This window comes from Callithrix jacchus, chromosome 2 (genome assembly GCF_049354715.1).
Source record: "Callithrix jacchus isolate 240 chromosome 2, calJac240_pri, whole genome shotgun sequence".
Classification (NCBI taxonomy): Eukaryota; Metazoa; Chordata; class Mammalia; order Primates; family Cebidae; genus Callithrix; species Callithrix jacchus.
In genome coordinates, this window is record NC_133503.1 from 16,248,696 (window position 1) to 16,265,452 (window position 16,757).

At 52.6% G+C, this 16,757-nt stretch overlaps 1 protein-coding gene across 18 annotated transcripts in view; it reads right to left on the reverse strand.

Moving 5' to 3' along the window:
• Positions 1-8,102, reverse strand: part of GRID2IP (Grid2 interacting protein) — a 40,284-nt gene extending 32,182 nt beyond the window's left edge. For 13 of the 18 annotated variants that reach the window (XR_013530171.1, XM_078357761.1, XM_078357752.1 and 10 more), the window contains exon 1: positions 8,052-8,102. Coding sequence is in view for 13 of the 18 variants with exons in the window: in XM_035283016.3 (XP_035138907.3) it covers positions 8,052-8,065 (14 nt within the window). In the remaining 5 variants the exon portion in view is untranslated. Of the gene's footprint in view, positions 1-2,747; positions 2,905-8,051 lie in introns of those variants that run through there. The other 5 variants (XM_054248687.2, XM_054248684.2, XM_078357735.1 and 2 more) reach the window with 1 other exon arrangement.
• Between the last annotated feature and the right edge of the window lie 8,655 nt (positions 8,103-16,757).

Sequence of the window (16,757 nt, forward strand, 5' to 3'; positions counted from 1 at the left end):
CCCACCTCAGCCTCCCAAAGTGCTGGGATTACAGGGGTGGGCCACCGCACCCAGCATTTTTTTCTTTTTCTTTTTCTTTTGTAGAGCTGAGGCTCTATGTTGCCCAGGCTGGTAGCAAACCCCTGGCCTCAAGCGATCCTCCCACCTCCACTTCTCAAAGTGCTGGGATTACAGGCGTGAGCTACAACACCCAGCCTTGGTGGCTTTCTGAGGGTTTGGTCTGTAGTTCAATCATGAGCCACCGTGATTGGCCAGGGCTCGGCACACCAGAGAGGCTTGGTAAACAGGCAGTCTGCCAGCAGCCTACCCGCATCTCTGAGTAATGGCAGCAGTTAACGTCCTGATGGACTCTCTGGTCTGTGGCAGAGGATTCTGAGGCACAGAGAGGACCCGTAGCTCTCCTCGGTTACACAGTTGGCCTGTGGCACAGTTGGCATTGGAGCCCAGCCTTCAGAGCCTCAGCACTGTGGCAGGACCTCTAACAAGAGCCCCTGAAGGTCCAGTTGCCTGTGAGGTCTCCCTGGCTGCATCCCAAAGCTCCCTTCCCTGTTCCTTGTACCAAATGCCATGGCCAAGGGCAAGATGATGGAGAGAAGGGAGAAGGGATCAGTGGCCTTGCAGTCAGCTGAAATACAAACCCCTCTGAGGTGTCCCAGTGGCCCCCACACTTCCCTCCACCTCTGTGGATAGGAGTAATTATGCCAGGCGGGCAAAATAAGTTGCCTGGTGGGAGGAAGTGGGCATGGATTCTCAAGGAGGAGGCTCTGTCCCCACAGTGAGCTCTGCTCCAGGTCTGGATCATCTGGATGACCAGAAGGCCAGGATGAATATCCTGCTCACCTTTGCCCGGTGCCCATTCCCACCCACCTGCAATGCTTTCTGCAAACCTGGAAACTTAGCCTCATCCCCTAAGATGGTCACTCAAAGTCTCCGGAGCCTGACCCCTCCATCTGCCTGGCTTCCACATTCCCCACTGCCTCCCAGACCTCAACCCTCACGTTGAGGCAAAGGAAAAAGGACACACCCACTTGAGACTGTCCACCTCACTTCTGACTCCAGTAACAGACTCTGAAGAAGATATCACTCCATGCACCCAACCCCTGGGTCCAACCTGGGCAGGGGTCAAGAGGACATCACAGCTCTACCTTCCAGCAGCAGTTAGAAAAGACCCTATCATCCAGGCGAGGTGGCTCAAGCCTGTAATCCCAGCATTTTGGGAAGCTGAGGCAGGCAGATTACCTAAAGTCAGGAGTTTAAGACCAGCCTGGCCAACGTGGTGAAACTCTGTCTCTACTAAAAATACAAAACTTAGCCGGGCATGGTGGCATATGCCTGTAATCCCAGCTACTCAGGAGGCTGAAGCATGGGAATTGCCCGAACCCAGAAGACAAACCCCTCTCAGTGAGCTGAGATTGAGTCACTGCACTCCAGCCTGGGCAACAGAGTGAGACTCAGTTTTGGAAAAAAAAAAAAAAAGAAAAAGCCCTGCCCTCCCAGGTGGGAACCAGGCTGTCACCAACTGTACAGAGGAAAGAAGGTTGAGCAGCCCTTTCCTTACTTGGTGTTTTTAGGGGTGAGACAGAAGTCAAGGCTGCCTGGTAAGCCAGACATCCAACCTAGCTCCTATGGGCCTTCCATGCAGCTCAGTCTGGCCCAGGGTCTCCAGCCCTGGGTCTGCCCTAAATCGACTGACCCAGCAGGGCCAGGAACAGTGGGGCCACAGCAACTATTGTCGCCAGTCACTATCCCTTTGACTGGCAGTCCAGCAATCATTGTCCTGGGACTCTATGCCAACAGGCCTCTCTGAGGCCACAGGCCTCTCTGGGGGCCACACAATGACCTTGCACTCAGGGTCAGTTCTGTTCTTTCTGCCAGGGTCAGGTCTTAATCCAACCCCAAGTTCGTACTAGGGACTACCCCCACCCACCCCACCCCCATCCATTCCCTGTCCCAACCCAGCTTTCTCTCTCTCTCTCTTTTTTTTTTTTTAAGACAGACTCTTTGCCACCCAGGATGGAGTGCAGGGGCACAATCTTGGCTCACTGCAACCTCTGCCTCCCAGGTTCAAGTGATTCTTCTGCTGCAGCCTCCTGAGTATCTGGAGCTACAGGCATGCACCACCATACACGGCTGTTTTTTGTATTTTTAGTAGAGATGGGGTTTCACCATGTTGGTCAGGCTGGTCTCAAACTCCTGACCTCAGGAGATTCACCCCCCTCGGCCTCCCAAAGTGCTGAGATTACAGGCGTGAGCCACTGTGCCCGGGTCCCCACCCAGCTTTCTCTTGATCAGCCAGTGAACTGGTGGCAAGGGGCAAGGTGCCCTGGTTCAGCATAGGGAGCACAGCAGTGGAGAGGTCGTGCCCCCCAAACTCAGGACGAGATGCCCATATTTTCACAAGAGCACCCAACCTCAGTCTCGGCCCTCTGTCATGTCCCCTCGACCAGCCCAGGTGTAGGAAGGAAACTGGTCTTTCAATATCAGCCTTTTGCCCCGACACCAACTCTTTAGGGCTGCGCACGGGTTCTGAGCGCCCAACGCTTAGACCTCGCTGCCCCGGTACCCACCCAGGTTATTTCCAACCTCCTTGGGCCCCGGGCTCCGCCCAGGCTCGGATGTTGCCCACCCAGAGCAGGGAAGCCCCTCCGCGCTCCAGCCCAGCCCCTTCAGACCAGCCCGAAGCGGATCCACGGCGCACAGGGCGCACGGTTCCCGGAGGCGCGGGACGGACGTGACGGGGAAGCTACCGAAAGTGCCGAGAGAAGCCCTGGTCCTTCCCCATCTGGAGCCGGGGACCGCGACGCGGCAGGTGCCGAAGGGCAAGCGGGTATCCAAGCCCGGGAGATGAGCGAGCGCGCCGCGACTCCACGCACCTCTGCCCCGCGAACGCGCGCGACCCCTCCCGAACGGTCCGGGCCCGCAACCCCGCTCCCGCCCCCTCTTGGTGGCCCCGCCCCCTCCCGGGAGCCCCGCCTCTCCCCCGTAGAGGCAGGCCCTCTACTCACCCCCTCCCCACTTTGGTCACTCTGGGGTGCAGGGGAAACCGGGGGAAGTTTGAGGCCGCCGCGCTCACTCCCCTTGGCTCTCTCCATTATTCCTTCCCCAGGATCCTCCCCTGTGTCCTCTCCAGCCACTGCGTCCCGGACCCCCGCACAGTGGCGAGTCCCTGCAGTTTAGAAGCCCCGATGGCTTTTGGTAGAGCATGCGAGGTTTTCCGGAGGGGATGGCCTTTGCGTTAGGCCTCCAGGGCTCAGCAGGAGTCGGCCAGCTAGTAGAAGCCCTCTCTACCTACCCGGGGTAGGGATGGGGTTGGGGAAGGGACGCTGTGGCCGAGAAGAGGCTGGAAAGGGAGGCTTTGAATGTCGTGGTCAGCAGCTGAGACCCGACTCTGGGAGCAGGAGGGAGCCTTAGGAGGGTTTCAGGGTTCAAGAAGAGGTGGAAGGACTCCAAAGGTTTTGGCACACCAGGAGAGGGGTGATGCTAGGAGGGGACGCAGAAAAGGGTGTTGGGTTGGGACAAGAAGCCGGATTTCAAAACACAGAGGAGGTAGAGTGCCTGAGGCCTGGGGAGTTAGTGCCAGCGAGGTCAAGGTGCCCAGGCTGGGGCAACCCCCAGGTGAGTGCGGAGGGGGTGAGTAGACGGCCTCCCAGAGCTGCAGGTCCTGCCCAGCCAGCAGAGAAGAGGGGAGGAGCATTAAAGGGGGTGGATAGGGAGGCGACAGGAAGGGAGGTCTGGACTCTTCCCTGGGGGCTCTGGGCCTGCAATCCCCTGCAGGGCAGCAGGAGGGGACCCCAGAGTGCCTGCTTGCATTGTCATGTCTCCAGGAGTCCTGATTGCCACAGGAGAGGCCCAGAGTTAGGTCTGAGGAACAAATGATACAGTCTGAGTAACCAGTTCAAGGCACATCCTGGGGAGTGGCTCTTCAGAGGTACCCCCGACCAGGAACATCAGCATGAGGCCCTCTCCAAAGACAGGCTGGAACAGCAGAGGCAGGATGCCCCCAGACTTTCCCTCTGTCCCACTCAAAGGAACAACTACCATGGTGCAGACAGTGGGTACCTGCGGGCAGCACAGAGAGGACCCTGTGGATCTGATCATTGGTCTCTGGTACTGTCCATACACTGCTCCTCAACACACCGCAGCCCCCACCCCCCCGGCCGCCCCTGCAAGACCATCACCTTGCTGTGACCTCCCAGAGCTGTGTTTCTCCCTGGAAGCAGCCAGGAAATAGAGCCAGTGCTCACTCATGCCATGCCCTCCCCAAGCCCTGTCCTCAGCCCTGCCAGGGAGAGAAGCAGCTGACAAGCCTCCCAGCCCGCACAGCTCCCTGATGTCTGTGGGGCCCCAGCCATCCCGTTATGATTGGAGCCATTCCTGGTTGTACTGTGCCAGCTGCAGTGGCCCAGAATCCAGAACCAGGCATGGCCAAAGGCTCTGAAAACTGTCCACCGTGCTGTGGGCACAGGAGTTGAAACAAGGGAGCAGATGCCCAGGCTCAAATCCAGACACGCTACCCAGGATGGGCACACTGGGGCCAGGTAACAGCTGGACCTCCCTCGAGGGTCTGTTCCAGCACAAGGCACTGCTTAAGATTCCTCCAGAGAATACTTCTCAATCAGTGGTGATTTTATTCACCTAGGGGATATTTGACAGTCACTTGGCATTTTGTCACAAAATGACAACCGAGAGGGGGTTGTGCTAATGGCATCTAGGGGGTAGAGGCCTGGGATGTTGCTAAACATCGGGCAATGTACAGGACAGCCCCGGATAACAAAGAAGTTTCTGGCCCCAAATGTCAGCAGTGCCCTACTTGAGACACCTGCTCTTGGGAAAAAGAAAGCTTCCCTAAGAGAACCCAATATTAATTGAGCACATATTTTATGCCTGGTGTTTCTATCTACACATCTCATAGAATTCTCCCAATAACTGTCTTTACCTATTTAGTTTTAGAGACAGGGTCTTGCTCTCTATCACCCAGACTGGATTGCAGTGGCATGATCATAAATCACTGCAGCCTCCAATTCCTGGGCTCAAGTGATCCTCCCACCTCAGCCTCCTGAGTAGCTAGGACCACAGGCTTGTACCATCTGGCTATTTTTTTTTTAGAGATGAAGTCTCACTCTGTTGTTCAGGCTGGTCTTCTACTCCTGGCTTTAAGCAATCCTTCTGCTTCAACCTCCTAAATCACTGGGATTACAGGCAGGCACCCAGGTAATTTTTTAACTTTTTTTTTTTTTTTTTTTAAAGAGATGGAGTCTTGCTATGTTGTCTAGGCTGGCCTTAAACTCCTGGGCTCCAGTGACCCTCCCATCTCAGCCTCCCAAAATGCTGGGATTACGGGCGTCAGCCACCAAACCCAGCTAATTTTTTAATTTGTATTTTTATAGAGATGGGATCTCACTATGCTGGCCTGACTGGTCTTGAACTCTCCTTAAGCAACCCTCTCACCTCAGCCTCCCAAAATGTTGGGATTACAGACATGAGCCACTGTGCCCAGCCCTGATAACTCTGTATTATTGTATTTGTTACACTTGGCACCGAAGCAGAAGAGGGGGACGGGGTGCAATGTACAGGACATTGTACCCTTGTCCCTCACACTCCACCCTTATATTCTCAACTCATCTCTTTCCTGCTTTCAGTTGGTCAACTTCATTTACATGGTTTCCTACCAAGAAGCCTGCTGGGGACACTCAGAAACTAACAACTCCATTTTACAGACAAAGCGTAGATGTCAGTGAACCTGCTTGAGTTTGCACTGCCAGTGAGGGGTCTGACCGGATTCCAAATCCCAGCTTCCACCATGACCTGCCCCCGGCCTGACACCCCCCCCCCCCCGTTCCCACCACCCCACCACCCATATTTCCTGAAACGCTAGCGGACTGCAAAGCTGACTCTGTTTTCCTGTTCCCTCCTGGCCATATCACACTTTCCAAACTGCCTGGCCTGTCCTCATTAGAAAGCCATTTTCTCACTTCATCAGACTGGGATCCCTTTGGGGACAGACCCAAATTAGCCTCCTAGTCGCAGGAGTAACTGCTGCGGTGAAAGAATAGGAGACTTCCTGCTTATGTGGTGATCACAGACCCATCTTACCCTTTACAGCAGCATGCTGTCCAAGGGAATATCTGCAATGATGGACAGGTCTACATCCACCTGGCCCTGTACAGTAGCCATTAGCCATATGTCTCTGTTGTGTGCTTGGAATATGACTTGTGAGACTGAGAAGCTGAACTTTATATTTTATCAAATATTAATTCCTTTAGCTTTTTTTTTTTTGAAACAAAGTCTGGCTCTGTCACCCAGGCTGGAGTGCATCAACTCTATCTCAGCTCACTGCAACTTCTGCCTCCCAGTTTCAAGTGATTCTCCCGCTTCAGCCTCCCGAGTAGATGGGATTATTGGCACCTGCCATCACACCCAGCTAATTTTTGTATTTTTAGTAGAGACAGGGTTTCACCATGTTGGCCAGGCTGGTCTTGAACTCCTGACCTCAGGTGATCCGCCCACCTCAGCCTCCTAAAGTGTTGCTATTACAGGCATAAGCCACCATGCCTGGCCACATTTAGCTTTAAATAACCATGTGTGGCTAGTGGCTACTGTGCTAGATGGCCCAGCTTCATGGTGTCACTGCTCCCTCCTCTTCTCCCCAAGCCTTCTATTTTGGCCTCACAATTTAGTGAGGCCACACCTCTCTGATTTGGGTGGGTCCTGAACTCCTCACAGAACTTTGACACACACATGTGTATTTTTTTGCCTACTACCCTTTGGCTGTTCAACCTCTCACTTAAACCTTGCCTCTTGGCAGGGCATGGTTGCTCACGCCTATAAACTCAGCACTTTGGGAGGCTGAGGTAGGAGGATCTCTTGAGGCCAGGTCAGCCTGGGCAACATAGCCAGACCCCCATCTCTACTTAGAAATTCTTTAAAAAATTAAACCTTGTCTCTCCTTGATTTGGAGGTCCTAGGGCCCAAGTGGTGGCTCTCTGTGGTCCGCTTTACTCCCTGTTGGGTAGTTCACATTTGGGAGCTTTTGGATGCCATAGGCCAGGGTGGCACTGCCCTCACCCTGAACTCTCCCTGGGGACTGTCCTCTCAGCTCCACAGGACCCACCAGACTCCACCAGTCACTAAGTCACAGCACAGCCACCTCCTGCTGCCTCCTCCGAGAAGCCTGCCCTGGTTGCTCTGTGCTGAGTTAGCCATTAATTGGCACCCAACCCTGGGAATCACAGCTGCGTCTGTGGCTCCTCCATGCCCCTCTGACCTTCTGACCTTCTGACCTTTCTCCAGGTGGGGCTGCCCAGAGATTGCCATCATCCTGGAGGCCAGCTCACTGTGGGGCCATAGGTGACAGGCCAGCCGTGGGAAGGGGGTTGTTGGGAAGGGACGGGTTGAAGAGGTCGGGGAAGGGCGGTGGCTGAAACCCTACTGCCAGGGTAACCTTCTCCCTGCAGAGCCCAGCTGGGCACCACCCCTTCCTCCAGCAGCCTCCCCAGTTTTCCTGGCGCTCTCGACACGCGCTGACAGCAGAGGCTGCCTTACCAGGCTGCGGGGACCGGGCATCCCCAGGCGTCCAGGGCTCCCGCTGCCCAGGCTCTAAATCGAGCGCACCCAAGGGGGTTCCCCCTCCCGCGCCCTGCCCGACCCACTGCCGCAGCTGCCGGCGGCTTGGGGACCAGCAGCAGCTGGGAAAGGCGGGCGTGTGGCTGTCCTAGGGGGCAGGCGGGCTGGCACGGGAGAGGGACAGGAACAGACGCCGGCAGCGCCGTGGGGAAAAGGAGGGCAACCGAGAGGGCCTCCAGCCGAGCCCAGCTGCTAGCAGCCTGGAGACGAGCGAGCCAACTTCCTGGGGGACAGCTGGGCCGCCTGCACCCCCCTTGCCCAGCGCTAGTGGGGAGGAGTGGGGCAGGGGGATGCGTGTCCATCAGCTCCCCAGGAAGCGCTCAGAGCCAGCGCATCATCTCCGAGGCTAATTCGGCTCTAGAAATAACTTTTTTATTTTTTACTCCCCTCTTCTGATTCTCCCAGAAAGGGGCTCATCCCTTACTCACCCTAGGCAGCTCATGGTGGCCTCTTTCGGTGGTGGTCGCCTATGCTCCGCTGCAGAGCGGAGAGCTGCGCCCGGGCTGGGGTGGGGTGGGGGGCGGGGAGGGTGGCCAGCCCAGTCCATGACATTGGCCAGGCCCAGAGGGAGGGGCAGGCTGCGGGGTGAATGGCAGCGAGGGGAGGGGGCGGGCTGAGCCGGGGAAGGGGGAGGGGAGGGATAGGGGAGCAGTCGCGGGCCCCGGAGGCTGGGTGAGGAGGGAAACCGGGCGGGATCCAGCGGGGGAGAGCAGCAGTCCGGCCTGGTCCAAGCTGGGCTGGCAGCGAGGGCCTCCAAGGATGGAGGTGGCGTCAGGAGATTCTTGGATTCCGCTAAATGAGGACCCACCAGGATTTTTTTTTTTTTTTTCTGACAAATAAATTTAGAGCAGGCCAGGCTTGGTTTGGTGGCTCACGCCTGTAATCCCAGCACTTTGAGAGGCTGAGACGGGCGGATCACTTGAGGTCAGGAGTTTGAGACCAGCCTGGCCAACATAGTGACACCCCATCTTTACTTAAGATACAAAAATTACCCAAGCATGACGGTGCCTGTACTCTCAGCTACTCGGGAGGCTGAGGCAGGAGAATTGCTTGAAGCTGGGAGGCAGAGGTTGCAGTGAGCTGAGATCGTGCCACTGCACTCCAGCCTGAGTGACAGAGTGAACTTTATCTCAAAAAAAAAAAAAAAGAAAGAAAAGTAATCACAAAGGGCCAAGAGCACACATGATGGTCGGGGGTGGGGGATACTGGAGCCCCACATGACACAGTCCTGGTCTTCCCTGCCCTCACATTGTGCCATCATCCTCTCTGATGTCCTGCTGCATTGGGAGTATCCTGTATCCTGCTGGACTGGGAGTATCCAGTATCTTGCTGGATTGGGGGTATCCCGTACCCTGCTGGATTGGGAGTATCCGGTATCCTGCTGGATTGGGAGTATCTAGTACCCTGCTGGATTGGGAGTATCCGGTATCTTGCTGGATTGGGAGTATCCTGTATCCTGCTGGATTGGGAGTATCTGGTATCCTGCTGGATTGGGAGTATCCTGTATCCTGCTGGATTGGGAGTATCTAGTACCCTGCTGGATTGGGAGTATCCTGTATCCTGCTGGATTGGGAGTATCTGGTACCCTGCTGGATTGGGAGTATCCGGTATCTTGCTGGATTGGGAGTATCTGGTACCCTGCTGGATTGGGAGTATCCGGTATCCTGCTGGATTGGGAGTATCTGGTACCCTGCTGGATTGGGAGTATCCTGTATCCTGCTGGATTGGGAGTATCCTGTATCCTGCTGGATTGGGAGTATCTAGTACCCTGCTGGATTGGGAGTATCCTGTATCCTGCTGGATTGGGAGTATCCTGTATCCTGCTGGATTGGGAGTATCTGGTACCCTGCTGGATTGGGAGTATCCGGTATCCTGCTGGATTGGGAGTATCTAGTACCCTGCTGGATTGGGAGTATCCTGTATCCTGCTGGATTGGGAGTATCTAGTACCCTGCTGGATTGGGAGTATTGGGTATCCTGCTGGATTGGGAGTATCCTGTATCCTGCTGGATTGGGAGTATCTAGTACCCTGCTGGATTGGGAGTATCTGGTACCCTGCTGGATTGGGAGTATCCGGTATCTTGCTGGATTGGGAGTATCCTGTATCCTGCTGGATTGGGAGTATCTAGTACCCTGCTGGATTGGGAGTATTGGGTATCCTGCTGGAGATTTCTACAATCTAGGTTTTGGGGTGGAGCAGGGAAGACTCTGACTTTTTTTTTTTTTTTTTTGAGACAGTGTCTTGCTCTGTCTCACCCAGGTTGGAGTGCAGTGGCACAATCATAGCTTGCTGCAGCCTCAACCTCCTCAGTTCAAGCAATCCTCCAGCCTCAGCCTCCCAAGTAGTTGGGACTACAGGCATGTACCACCATGCCCAGCTCTTTTTTGTTTTTTGTAGACATGGGGTCTCTCTATGTTGCCCACGCTGGTCTCCAACTTCTGGCCTTAAGCTGTCCCCCCACCTCAGCCTCCCAAAGCATGTAGATTACAGGCAGGAGCCACCGTGTGCAGCCAAGGTGGTGACTTTAGATCAGAAGGTGGATCCTCTCTGAGGTCTGCTCCGGCCCTTCTCCCATCATTCAAGGTGGTACCCTGGCATCAGGCAGAGCCAACAGCTGCCTTCTCACGGTGGCCCTTCAGGGTCTTTGGCCAACCCTTGTTTGGGTCTTGCAGGTATGTTGCCATGCAGTTCAAGAGCAAGGCCACCATTTCCCACTTGGGCTGGCAGGGGTTCCTGGAGTGGCTGTGGGGGATGATGGTCCTAAGCGAGACCCACGCTGCCTGTCCACCCTGCCCCTTGCTTGCAGTACCTGAGGTTGTCCAGGAGTGGCCCGCAGGCCTCCCGGGGCAGTGCCAGGGTGAGAGCCCACACCAGGTCATCCACCCTCTGCTCAGCTGCAAACTGCTTCAGCGAGATGAACACCTGCTCCTTGGCAGTCGGCTGGTCCCCCAAGATTTCATCCACCTGCAAGGAGGGGTCCTGTGAATGACCAAAAGGGATCCAGAGTGGAACCCTGGAGAACTGTTTTCCTTCTTCCTTTCATCCCTCAGTTTACCTCCACAGGCTGGAGTGCAGTGGTGCAATCGTGGCTCACTGCAACCTTCGCCTCATGGGTTCAAGCGACTCTCCTGCCTCAGCCTTCTGAGTAGCTGAGATTACAGGCATGTGTCACCAAACCTGGCTAATTTTTTGTATTTTTAGTAGAGATGGGTTTTCTCTGTGTTGGCCAGACTGGTCTCGAACTCCTGACCTCAAGTGATCTTTTGGGATGGAGTTTCCCTCTTGTTGCCCAAGCTGGAGTGCAGTGGCATGATCTTGGCTCACCACAACCTCTGCCTCCTGGGTTCAAATGATTCTCCTGCCTCAGCCTCCCAAGTAGTTGGGATTACAGGCATGCACCACAACCCCTGGCTAATCGTGTATTTTTAATAAAGACAGGGTTTCTCCATGTTGGTCAGGCTGGTCTCAAACTCCGGACCTCAGATGATCCACTCACCTCGGCCTTCCAAAGTGCTCGGATTATAGGCGTGAGTCACTGCACCCAGCTATATCATGCCATTTCTAACCTCACGTCTGCCCTCAAAATGGACCTGGTCTCATCGTTAGCATCTTCATTTTATTTGAGATGGAGTCTTGCTCTGTCGCCATGCTGGAGTGCAGTGGCACGATCTCGGTTCACTGCAGCCTCCGCCCCGCCAGGTTCAGGTGATTCTCCTGCCTCAGCCTCCTGAGTAGCTGAAACTACAGGCGAGTGTCACCACGCCTGGCTAATTTTTGTATTTTTAGTAGAGACAGGGTTTCACCATGTTGGCCAGGATGGTCTCAATCTCTTGACCTTGTGACCCTCCTGTCTCGGCCTCCCAAAGATTACAGGCATGAGCCACCTCTCCTGGCCTATTTATTTAATTTTGATTTAATTAAGTTAATTATTTACGTTTTACATGGATTCTCAATCTGTCACCCAGGCTGGAGTACAATGGCTCAAGCTTGGCTCACTGCAACCTCTGCCTCCTTGGTTCAAGAGATTCTCTTGCCTCAGCCTCCGAAGTAGCTGAGATTACAGGCATCTGCCACCACACCTGGCTAATTTTTGATATTTTTAGTAGAGATGGGGTTTCACCATGTTGGCCAGGCTGGTCTTGAACTCCTGACTTCAGGTGACCCACCTGCCTTGACATCACATTGTCACAATCTCAGCCAAAGTGCTGAGATTACAGGCATCAGCCAGTGTGCTCAGCCAATTTATTTTAACTGAATTTTTTAGTCTCACTCTGTTGTCTAGGCTAGAGTACAGTGGAGTGATTATAACTTACTGCAGCTTCAACCTCCTGGGCTCAAGTGATCCTCCCTCCTTAGCCTCCCAAGTAGCTGGGACAACAAGTGTGTGCCTGCATGCTTGGCTAATTTGTTTTTTAATAATCCCTCATCTACTTAAAGATACCTGGCTAATTAATTTTTCTTTTTTTTTTTAGAGATGGAGTCTTGCCATATTGCCCAGGCTGGTCTCAAACTTCTGGGCTCAAGTGAACCTCCCACCATGGTCTTTCAAGGTGCTGGGATTACAGGTGTGAGCCATCTCTCTTGCCCAGCATCTTCATTTTCAATGTAAGGAAACTGAGGCTGGTAGAGGTGATGGCATCACCGGGCTAAGGTGAAGGGGTGAGGATTCAAGCCCAAAGAGAGCTGTGAAGATCAAAGGAACTGATACAAAAGCTTAAAACCATGCCAGACACTCAGTAATTACTAGTTACTATTATAATACCCCACTCCCTTCCATACTGTTTGCTAAGAGATCCCACAGAGAACATTCTGGCTCCATAAAAAAGTCCTGGCATATTATCTTAGCCCTGAATTTGTCTCCCTCAGTTCTCTCTCCAAACTTTTGTTTCTTTGTCTTTGTGCACAAACCAGCTGATACTAATCAAGGCACGTCTGCACAGAGGAGTGTGTGACCATTGGAAATGAGTGTGCAAATCGACACGTTGGAAATGAGTGTGCAAATGGTCACATTGGAAATGAGCATGGAAACTGACACGTTGGAAATGAGCATGCAAATTGATACGTTGCAAATGAGCGTGCGAATGGACACGTTGGAAATTATGTGCAAATAGACATGTCGGAAATGAGCGTGCAAATGATCACATTGGAAATGAGCGTGCAAATTGACATGGCAATGAGCATGCAAATGGTCACGTTGGAAATGAGCATGCAGATTGACATAATGAGCGTGCAAATGAGCACGTTTCTGGAAGCCAGGTTAAGTATGTTCAAAGCCCATCCTTTTACCCAATGATCTCACATCTAGGAATTTATCTTAGACACATCCTCAACAAGACACATGCATGATGTATGAGTGAGGTGGTTCACCTGTGTATTATTTTTAACACTGAGATGTTGGCAGCAGTGTAAATATCTGACAGTAGGGGCTAAATAATTGCAGAACATCCATATTTGTATGTAGTTTCTTGGCTATCCAGGCCAAAAATAAAGATGAATTTTATTTATTTATTTATTTAAAAATTTTTATTTATTTATTTTTTAAGATGGGGTTTCACCATATTGCTCAGGCTGGTCTCGAACTCCTGATCTCAGGTGATCCGCCAGCCTCAGCCTCCCAAAGTGCTGGGATTACAGGCGTGAGCCACTGCGCCCGGCTTATTTTATTTATTTTTTGAGACAAAAAATAAATACAATATTTTTGAAACAGGGTCTTGCTCTGTTACCCAGGCTGGAGTGCAGTGTTGAAATCTCGGCTCACTGCAACCTCTGCCTCCTGAGTTCAAGTGATTCTCCTGCCTCAGCCTCCCACGTAGCTGAGATTACAGGCAAGGGCCACCATGCCCAGCTAGTTTTTGTATTTTTAGTAGAGACAGTTTAACCATGTTGGCCAGGCTGGTCTCGAACTCCTGACCTCAGGTGATCCTCCCACCTCGGTTTCCCAAAGTTCTGTGATTACAGGTATGAACCATCACATCCGCCTATCATGATCTTTAATAGCTTGTGTATTGATTAATTCACTTGCTTACCGTCTCTTGCCCTGCAGCAATGTTAGGTGTATGAAGTCAGGCTCCTTGTCTGTGTTGCTCATGGCTGTTTCCCGTCCTGCATATCACAGGCCCATGATCAATGACTGAAAAATGCATGATTTTCTTTCTTTTTTGTTTTTTTTGAGACAGAGATCTTGGCCTGCTGCAACCTCCTCCTCCTGAGTTCAAGTGATTCTCCTACCTCATCCTTCCAAGTAGCTGAGATTAGAGGCAAAGGCCAGCATGCCTGGCTAATTTTTGTATTTTTTGTAGAGACGGGGCTCCTCTATGTTGGCCAGGTTGGTCTTGAACTCCTGACCTCAAGTGATTCACCCACCTTTGCCTCGCAATGTGCTGAGTTTATAGACGTGAGCCGCTACGCCCAGCCTGCATGGTTTTCAGTATCTCTACTTCTCCATTCCCTGTTATATACATGTTCAAGTCTCTCTCAAGCTATAAATAAATAAATATCAAGCTGGGCATGGTGGCTCACACCTATAATCCCAGAGCTTTGGGAGGACAAGGTGGTAGGATCGCTTCAGGCCAGGAGTTAGCGACCAGCCTGAGCAACATAAACAAACTCTGTCTGTAAAAAAATGAAAAAATTAGCCAGATGTGGTGGTGTATGCCTGTAGCTCCAGCTACTCAGGAGGCTGAGGTTGGAGGATCTCTTGTGACTTGGAAATCAAGGCTGCAATGAGATGTGATCACACCACTGCACTCCAGCATGGGCGACAGAGCGAGACTATCTCCATAAATAAATAAATAGGCCGGGTGCAATAGCTCACACCTGTAACTCCAGCATTTTGGGAGGCTGAGGTGGGCAGATCACGAGGTCAGGAGTTCAAGACCAAACTGGCCAACAGTGAAACCCCATCTCTATTAAAAGATACAAAAAGATTAGCCAGGCATGGTGGCACGTGCTTATAGTCCCAGCTACTCAGGATGCTGAGGCACAAGAATTGCTCGAACCCGGGAAGTGGAGGTTGCAGTGAGTAGAGATCATGCCACTGCACTCCAGCCTGGCGATAGAGTGAGATTTTCATCTCGGGAGGTGGTGGGGGAAGAAAAAAAAATGAAAAACCTAGCTAGATATGGTGGTGCACATCTGTAGTCCCAGCTACTTGGGAGGCTGAGGCAGGAGGATCTCCTGTGCCCAGGAAATCAAGGCTGCAGTGAGCTGTGAATACACCACTGCACTCCAGCCTGGGCGACAGAGTGAGGCCCTGTCTCCATAAATAAATGAAGGACAGTCCTCCTTTGATCCTGAAAGCTGTTCCTTCTCCTTTTTCTTGTCCAGAGCTGTCTACATGTGCTGTTTCTGTACCACTGCTCTTTGCCACCGCCTGCTCCGGCCAAGAACCCCAGACGGTGACTCCCAAGACCTCGATCTTTGGCCCAGAGCTCGCTCTTGAGCTCCAGAACTTATACCCATCCGCTTTCTAGATGATTCCACAAGGGGAGGAGAAGTAGCAGGAGGCTTCCAGTCAGAGGTCACTTTCTGTGCACATCTGAATCTGAGCACAGACATACCATGAATCTGTATAACTGTCTGTCTCCCTCACCAGGCATGATGACCCGAGGTCTTGTGCATGTCCAGCCTCAAGCACAGTGCCTGGGACATATTAGGCACTCAGTGAATGTGGATGGGACTGAACCAAAAAGCAGCCTTGCATTGTACTTCCTGCAGGCCCTGAGCTCACCTCTGTTTCCCTCCCTGTGAGCAGACCAGACTGACAGCACCGGTTACCCCCTCCCCATGCATGCGCCGTGCTGAGGAAGGTTACCGGTTTGGAAATCAAAGTCAGCAGCAACCTCGATTCAAAGGAGAACATGGCTGGCTGCAGAGATGTTTTATGTAAGAAAGAGGAAAAAATAGTTCCTCCCTCCTGGGGCCCGTGCCACAGTGCGGTTTCGGTGTCAGTTATTACCCAGATGTTCTCAGCCTACATCTAAGCATGAGGCATCATCACGGGACACTAATGGATTTTCTATTAAATATCAGCCACTTCAAGGAGGAAAAACTGGGGCAGGCAGACAGTGTGGGCGAGAATTGGAGGGCTGGTGATTGAAAACCAACCAGGCCGGGTGTGGTGGCTCATGCCTATAATACCAGCACTTTGGGAGGCTGAGGGGGTGGATCACCTGAGGTCAGGAGTTCGAGACCAGCCTGATCGATGTGGTAAAACCATGTCTCTACTTGAACTCCTGACCTCGGGTGATCCGCCTGCCTCGGCCTCCCAAAGTGCTGGGATTATAGGCACGAGCCACCACACCCGGACTAGCCACCATGCCCCGCCAGTCTTTACTAAAAAAGGCAAAATTAGCCAGGCATAGTGGCACATGCCTGTAATCGCAGCTACTTGGGAGGCTGAGGCAGGAGAATTGCTTGAACCCAGGAGACAGAGGTTGCAGTGAGCCATTGCACTTCAACCTGGGCAATGAGAGCAAAACTCCATCTAAGAAAAAAAAAAAAGAAAGAAAAAAGAAAAGAAAAGAAAACTAACTGGGCTCCACAGAGGCCCTTCATCTTCCCAAGGCAGTCATTTTTGGAGATTCACTCTCAGCTTTTGGGGGGTACCCAACAAGCCCTAACCAAAATCCTCTGCTGCCTTGTTCCTTTTCCTCGTGCCAGAAAACGCCCTGCAGCTGGCCTGGGAAGCCTGTTGGAGTCTTCCCTCAGCGTATTGCTTCCCAGCCCTGCTCTTGGGCAGTTCTTCTTTTGCATCCTGCCCTGTTTGGGGCTCTAAGCATACCCCTTTCCAACTCTGCAGGGATTAGATGGAGTCTGGGATAGACCTTTGGTTCCATGGCAGGTGATCTGGGATTGCAGAAGGCATTACTTGCACTCACCAGTATTTCTAGTTCTTCTCTATCCTGGACACACAGAAGACTACATTTCCCAGCATCCTAGAGAGCAGCAGTGTGACCAGTTCTGGCCAATGAGGATTGAGGTGCTGTCCTAAGAGCAGATGCACAATTTTCCGTGCTCTCCTCCTCTTTCGTAGAGAACCCTGAAGCTTCAAATTTAGATGGAGGAGTCTGAAATGCCGAGATCTCATGTGGACATCGAGCCACCCTAGAAAGTCACCTGATCCCCTAAAGGAC